Source organism: Hordeum vulgare, chromosome 2H (genome assembly GCF_904849725.1).
Source record: "Hordeum vulgare subsp. vulgare chromosome 2H, MorexV3_pseudomolecules_assembly, whole genome shotgun sequence".
NCBI lineage: Eukaryota > Viridiplantae > Streptophyta > Magnoliopsida > Poales > Poaceae > Hordeum > Hordeum vulgare.
The window spans coordinates 474,124,057-474,131,034 of record NC_058519.1 but is presented as its reverse complement, the minus strand read 5'-3'; the positions used below and the strand labels follow the sequence as shown (position 1 = coordinate 474,131,034).

General features: G+C 51.7%; 2 protein-coding genes across 2 annotated transcripts; one reads left to right on the top strand and one right to left on the bottom strand.

Moving 5' to 3' along the window:
- The first annotated feature begins 2,279 nt into the window (after positions 1-2,279).
- LOC123426716 (peroxidase 72-like) lies at positions 2,280-3,900 on the top strand. Its single transcript, XM_045110587.1, has 3 exons — positions 2,280-2,841; positions 2,942-3,107; positions 3,218-3,900. Exons 1-3 carry the CDS (start codon positions 2,392-2,394, stop codon positions 3,631-3,633), a joined length of 1,032 nt encoding a protein of 343 aa, XP_044966522.1. The 5' UTR covers positions 2,280-2,391; the 3' UTR covers positions 3,634-3,900.
- Positions 3,901-4,057: 157 nt separating this feature from the next.
- On the bottom strand, positions 4,058-5,963 carry LOC123426715 (monooxygenase 2-like). The gene is made up of 4 exons (XM_045110586.1): positions 5,502-5,963; positions 5,332-5,397; positions 5,079-5,259; positions 4,058-4,985 (listed from the first exon to the last, which is right to left on the bottom strand). The coding sequence occupies exons 1-4, from the start codon at positions 5,789-5,791 to the stop codon at positions 4,200-4,202; spliced, it is 1,323 nt and encodes a 440-aa protein (XP_044966521.1). The 5' UTR covers positions 5,792-5,963; the 3' UTR covers positions 4,058-4,199.
- Positions 5,964-6,978: the final 1,015 nt, after the last annotated feature.

Genomic DNA, 6,978 nt, shown 5'->3' with positions numbered 1-6,978 from the left:
TGCACTAAAGGAGAAACTGCACCGCCCTGGTGTCTCCTGCTCGCCCGCCTTTCCTCTGCGTCATCCTTGACTCCTAAGGCCTCGCCTCGCCTCTAAAGTTGTCAGAATCGCGACTCAGGTCTTAGAATCTTACGATCCAAACCAGGCTCTCCTATTCTGCTATTTTGCTCATAGAATCTAAGTTTGTACAATCCTGATAGTTATGATTCTACGATTCATGATCCTAGCAACGAAGCTTCGATCTGATTCAGAATCACGATTCTGACAACTTTGCTCGCCTCGAAATATCTGCCTCTCCGGAGGGTCCTGAGGAGCCCCCCTACGGGTCTCGATGTTGTTCCTCCTCACGAGGCTTGGCCCCTCGCGAGGGCCTTGCCTTGAGTGATGCCGGGCCTGTTGGTTTTTGGTCGATGAAGTGGGACAACCCTGGGCCGCAGGCAGGCAGGTCTGTGTACCCCCATTCCCAGAACTCCAACAACAGTGAATGCACCGCAACCAGCACGCAACAAGCACTCAAGCGAGCACACCATTCACGAGCAGGGGCAAGAGAGCCGCCACCTCTCCGCATCCGCGCAGGTAGCCACTGTCACTGCACATGGGGCTGCTGGCACAGCACTAAGGTCATCCATGGAGAAGCCACCGGAACACCACAGCCGCAGGACCGCCGAAGCCGCCATGCCGCCGAGTCGCTGCCCACGAGCAGAGCTAGGTGGGACGTCACCCCACCTCACCTGCGCCGGTCGGACCTGGAAGCCGCACACGAGCAGGGAGTCGCCACGACTGGGCCGCTGAGCCAATCATCACCACTATCATCATCATATCATCCCCATCCATTTGCAATACATTAGTTGGAATGGATTCAATCTTGTGTTACTTGTGTGAGCTCACCATGCTCATCATAATTCCCCTCATCTCGTTTGTGCCATTGATGTGTGAGTAGTTTCCACAGTTCTCTGGATATGTAGGAACCCTAGTGTGTAATAGATTGTTCGGTATTAAGATTTGATATTCTCATGATATGTTTATGTTAATAGTCTTCTTGATGTCGGGGGAAGTCAATCATGCAACATATGTCAATTTTAGATGGAAAGTTATTACTACTGGCGAACCGGCTGGTTGCAGAGGTAGGTAAGTGACATCGCTTATCTCCCTTTCTCCCAGATCGGTGCAGCAGGGGATAAATGGAGACCGTTTATAGATTGCATGCATGGGACCTTTTGCCCTTTAATCATCATTTGGTAACGAGAGTGGGTAATACAGTGGTGACGTATGTGATACGGGGTTATTGTATGTATGCACTTATCTCTACCGGCTCCGCCCACAAAAAAAACCCATATAAACTTGCTTAGAATCCGACATAGCATTATGCTTAGGCACCGGTATTAGACACACACTAGTGGGGTATCCTAACTCTTTGAGAATGCCTCAATCCTATCGAGTTTAACAACTTTCGACCACTTCTCTTGTTACTTTGTTTTACTTTAGTAACACTGTTTGCTACACCACCTTCACCATATTACTATTGCTTAGGATTTCTTTTAACTTGCAAGCATAGCTATTGAACCCTACAAGAGACAAACGAATGATTCATATGCTTTCCGTGGGATTGATACTTTTACTTTGAAAAAGTTACAACTAAAGTCTATGCAGTTACTCTCATCTCAGAGGTACCCGATATAACTGTACTTGAAAGTATGCTACGTGTACTAATATGTCGAGCTCAAGCTAATCGAGAGGTGCTCCAATGTGTCGAAAAGAGAATATGCGAATTTGGTATTCATATTGAAGGATTGCTGTGAGTCAAACTTTACCTTTCAACTATGTTGTCAGTGACCCTCGGTATAATATAGACTACTGCCTTGAAGATGTCATTTGTTCTCCAGGGACCAACAGTTAGAGCCTCCTGGTATATTAACAAGGGCGGCAAAAATTATTAGGCATTTAGGTGAATTAAGCTCTTTCTAGCTGCCATGCTAAGGGGATGTATGTCATGCCATCTACTCGTATAATTAGAGAGGTGGCATCTGGTGCCTTTCTCACCGGTGCTCTGTCTTCTTGTGTACGTGCACCTGAATCGAATGTGCAAGTGCATAGGTTGTACTTACTCTGCTAAAGCTGCAATGGAGGAGATGAGAAGGGTGCTGGAAAGGCCATTACCGGCTCCCTCAAACTCGTTAAGATAACATTGCCAGATTATCACGATAGCAGCCCTTAATTTCTCATCACCCCGTTACACTTACATGTGTGTGCAGTATGCTTCTATAAATACCTACGCAATCCTCGTAACTCCTCGATCAAACCAACATAGATCAGTAGAGCTTGTCGTTGATCGTGCCATCTCTACTCTGCTGTGAGTGTGATCGAGCTAGTGATCAAGCGCGAGAAGAGAAGATGGCGTTGCACTGGAGCGGCGGCCTCGCGGTCGCCGTCGCGGCGGCGCTGGCCGTGTCCACGCTCTTCCCGGCGGGCGCTGCGGGTCACCCGCCGCTCCCAGTCCCAGGCCCGTTGATCCCGCAGTTCTACGAGCACACGTGCCCGCAGATGCTGGAGGTGGTGGGTGCCATCGTGGCCAAGGAGCACGCCAAGGACCCGCGCATGGCGGCGTCCCTGCTCCGGCTGCACTTCCACGACTGCTTCGTGCAGGGGTGCGACGCGTCGGTGCTGCTCGACGCCGACGGCAGCGGCAGGTTCACCACCGAGAAGCGGTCCAACCCGAACCGCGACTCGCTGAGGGGCTACGAGGTCATCGACGAGATCAAGGCCGCCCTGGAGCACGCCTGCCCCCACACCGTCTCCTGCGCCGACATCGCCGCCGTCGCCGCCAGGGACTCCACCGTGCTGGTATGCAGCAATCCAACACGCTAATAACAACACAACGTGAGCATTGCCTTCTCAGAAACGAATATTGATTTGACTTGATGAACTTTGCCCGGTGGAGCAGACTGGCGGGCCGGGCTGGGAGGTGCCACTGGGGAGGAGGGACTCGCTTACCGCCAGCTTGAGCGGCTCCAACAACCTCATCCCTGCTCCCAACGACACCCTCCCCACCATCACCGCCAAGTTCCGCAACCAGGGTCTCGACGTCGTCGACCTCGTCGCGCTCTCAGGTACAGTACTATACACGCATGCAGTTGGCGGGTGTTTGATTTGATTGCCATTCCGCATGGGCATGTGATGTACAGTAAGTAACATGTCGTGTATGCAATGAACAATCCAGGAGCACACACCATCGGCGACTCGCGCTGCGTGAGCTTCCGGCAGCGGCTCTACAGCCAGAACAACGACGGGCGCCCGGACCCGACACTGAACCCGGCCTACGCGGCGAAGCTCCGCGGGCGGTGCCCCCGGTCCGGCGGCGACCAGATCCTGTTCGCCCTCGACCCCGCCACCCAGTTCCGGTTCGACAACCAGTACTACAAGAACATCCTGGCCATGAACGGCCTGCTCAACTCCGACGAGGTCCTGCTCACGCAGAGCCACGAGACCATGGAGCTCGTCAAGAGCTACGCCGCCAGCAACGAGCTCTTCTTCGACCACTTCGCCAAGTCCATGGTCAAGATGGGCAACATCTCGCCGCTCACAGGCCAAAACGGCGAGATCAGGAAGAACTGCAGGAGGGTCAACCACTTCTAATTCTAAACAAACCCATCCAGAGCGACACTCTTCGAAGCTGGCCCGGTGATTTCGATGGTCGTGCTTCGAGCTTCTTTCTTGATTTGCAATGTTTCTTTCTTTCAAGTGCATGCGTGTGATTATTGCATTTCCTTATTCGTGTTGCGCCGTAAAATGGTTGCGGTCGTGTTTTGTTCCTTTTCTTTAGTTGTTGATATTCATCTGTGCAGTGTGCCCTACTTGTACCAAGGAATGGTCCAATAAAGTGCTTATGAGTTGTGCCTGTCACTGTCACTTGTTCAACTGGATATCTCTGTTCCACTCCCTTCCACTCCATCTGTTTTAAGATATGTTTTAAATACAGCATACTCCATCTGTTTTAAGATATATGTAGTGCATATTTCCAAAAAAAAAAATCAAAGCTAAATTTTGTAAACTTATCGAGTTTATAAAAACAGTTTATGAAAATCTGTATCTACAATGCTGCAATTATTCACGTAATATAGAGTGAGTTAATATAAAACACACACCAATGCTTTCATATGATGCACGGGCTATAACACATAAGGAGTATACCATCATTCAGTTTACTCCGAGTGGGTCTTGCCCCTGCCCTCCACCTTGGGCTCCTCCACCAGGTCGCCGCAGTCGAACCACATTGTATCGGCGAGCCTGGGGAACAAGAACCTGTAAAAGATCCAGTCACGGAACAGCCGGACCATGTACCCTCGCACGCCCCGGACGTTGGTGCCGCCCTGCTGGACCCAGCCGGAGAGGTAAGCCCCGGCGACGAGCCAGGCAGCCCGGCCACGCCGCTCCGCCACGTAGGCGGCCAAGCCGTCGGCGGGCGTGGCTGCCCGAGACAAAGCGCGCGCGAGCACCACGGCGTCCTCGAGCGCGGAGCACCCGCCCTGCGCCATGTCGGGCGTCATGGGGTGGAACGCGTCGCCGGCCACCGTGACCGGCCCGCGTGCCGCCGGACCCCTGAGGATGGCCCAAGGGGCGCGGTACAGCAGCGGCGCCCACGACAGGTTGCCGGGGTCGGAGTGGCGCGCCACGTCCAGGTACTCCGCCGGCATGCTCCTGCCCAGGTTGTCCGTGACCTCCCGCAGGATCTTCGCGGGGTCCGTGCCGGCCTCCTGCTCTGCGGAGACGGTGTTGTTGACGAGGAACCAGTAGACGTCGGTGTCGCTGATGGGCACCATGCCGGCCCTCAGGCCCTCCGAGAGGAACTGCCGGAGCTCTCTCTTCAGGCCGTGCCCGTCAGGGTACACGGCGAGCCCGCGGACGGCCGACCGGCCTGAGCTCGCCGGCTCTGACAGTCCCAGCCACTGCGACACCACCGAGTGCACCCCGTCGCACCCGATCACCACCTGCTCAAATTAATGAACATGCAAACCCACTTATGGTAATACGTACTACTAATCTTCACATGTCACATGTGCGTCGTTGGGTCATTGGTGTACCTTGGATCGGATCACCGTGCCGTCGTCTAACCGTAGGACGGCGACCTCCGGGGAACCCTGCGCCTTCTCGGTGTCGATCGAGGCGAGCTTGGACGAGAACCTGATGGTGCCCGGAGGCAGCTCCTCTGCGAGCGCCTCCAGCAGCGCCTTCCGATGCATCGGTCTCACTCTCACGTCGCCGCTGCTTTAGCTAGACGGATTAGCTTAAGTTCCGGCGGAATCCGACAGAAAATTTGCCACGACTGTCACTGACCTGCTTTTGCGCCCAGCAAAGCAGAACACCTGCGTCGCTCCAGTTTCAAGAGTTGTCACTCGGGATCTGCATGCAGCAGACCTGGCTGATTTTAGAGCAATAATCACAAACAAGAGACTAGGACAAAAATCCTTGGAGAGCAACAATCATGGCCGGCAACGGAGACGCACGTTTCGAAGGCATCGTAGCGGGAGGTGAGCTTGTGCGCGACGCCGAGCGCGCGGAGCGCGAACCAGCCGTTGGGGAAGATGGTGAGCGCGGCGCCGGTGGAGCGCAGCTCGGCGTGCCGCTCTAGCACCAGCACGCCTCCGCCGGCCGCGCCCACGCCGATCCGCCGCAGCGCCAGCGCGGTCGCGAGCCCCGCGATCCCGGCGCCGACGATGACCACCTCCGCATCGATGTCCACGTCTGCGGCTGCAGTCGGTGTCGATACTGGCGCCTTGCCGCCGCGATCGGCCATCGCCACCGAACTTGCTTGCTAGCTCGCGATGATTGCTCTTGGCATCTTGCTGGCCTATGCTTTGTTCAGAAAATGTTTAAACTGCGCGTTGGCAGTGCCAGATCCAACACTTCGTACTAGAATACAAGATGCACCGAAACAAGTGGACACAACACAAATACTAGCTTAATAAGACAATAAAAAGGACACATTCGTTTTTGTGTGTTGCTTAATATGGAGTACTTCATCCGTAAACTAATATAAAAGCATTTAAAACACTACTTTAATAATCTAAATATTTTTATATTAGTTTACAGAGGAGTACTAAGCAACTTGATGTTCTGTTGTTTCTTTACAAAAAAGAGGCTTTTATTTGGTCTGAAACGCGGTCATGGTCATGACTCATGCATTGGTAGTGCCTCATGGGTCCAGGAACGCAGTTAGGGGTTCCAATAGTATCACGTGCTAGTGCGGTGTCCTCCTCCACATGTGTGCTTGTTTTATTCATTTATTTGTTTAAAAGGACATTAATAACGGATCATATTTTCGTAGAAGGGAGTCAAGTAATTTTTGTAGAATGGAGATGGTTGATCTTGCAAACTGCGACGAGCTCGACGATTGGAGGTCCAAATAATGTTATTGAATGGGAGCTAGGCGAATATTTTTGCATTTAGGATGGTTCATTGTATTTTCTAACGCGAGTCCAATGACGTTTTCTATGTTAACTAATAATAAGAAAAATGCCTGATCAGTTAAAAAATCGAGAGAGAAATGATTGTAAGTTCCTCTAACATTTTTTGAGGGGTTAAAACCAAACTTTATTGATCAAAGTTCACATGGAGTGGAATACAAAAATGATCATGTGGTGCAACCAGCCATACTTGTTGCCCCTTATTTAGAGAGTGAGAAAACTTGGCTAACCTATCAGCGTCTCTATTAGCAGCTCTACATTCAAAAGTGAAATAAATTTTCTCTAACTAATGTCACGGAACATGAGCCTGACATCCAAGGCCTAGTAAGAGCATCTGCAATGGCAACCCAATACATGCATAACAAAAGTAGTTTTATATTGCATGGCTTATTTAGCTCCAACAACAACCCAATAATAGGGCATCAATTTACTCCCACATTTCTCTTATATTGGACATGAAAATGACAATACCATTGCAAATTCGATCAAACATAGAGTTTTGAACATGGAAATTTAA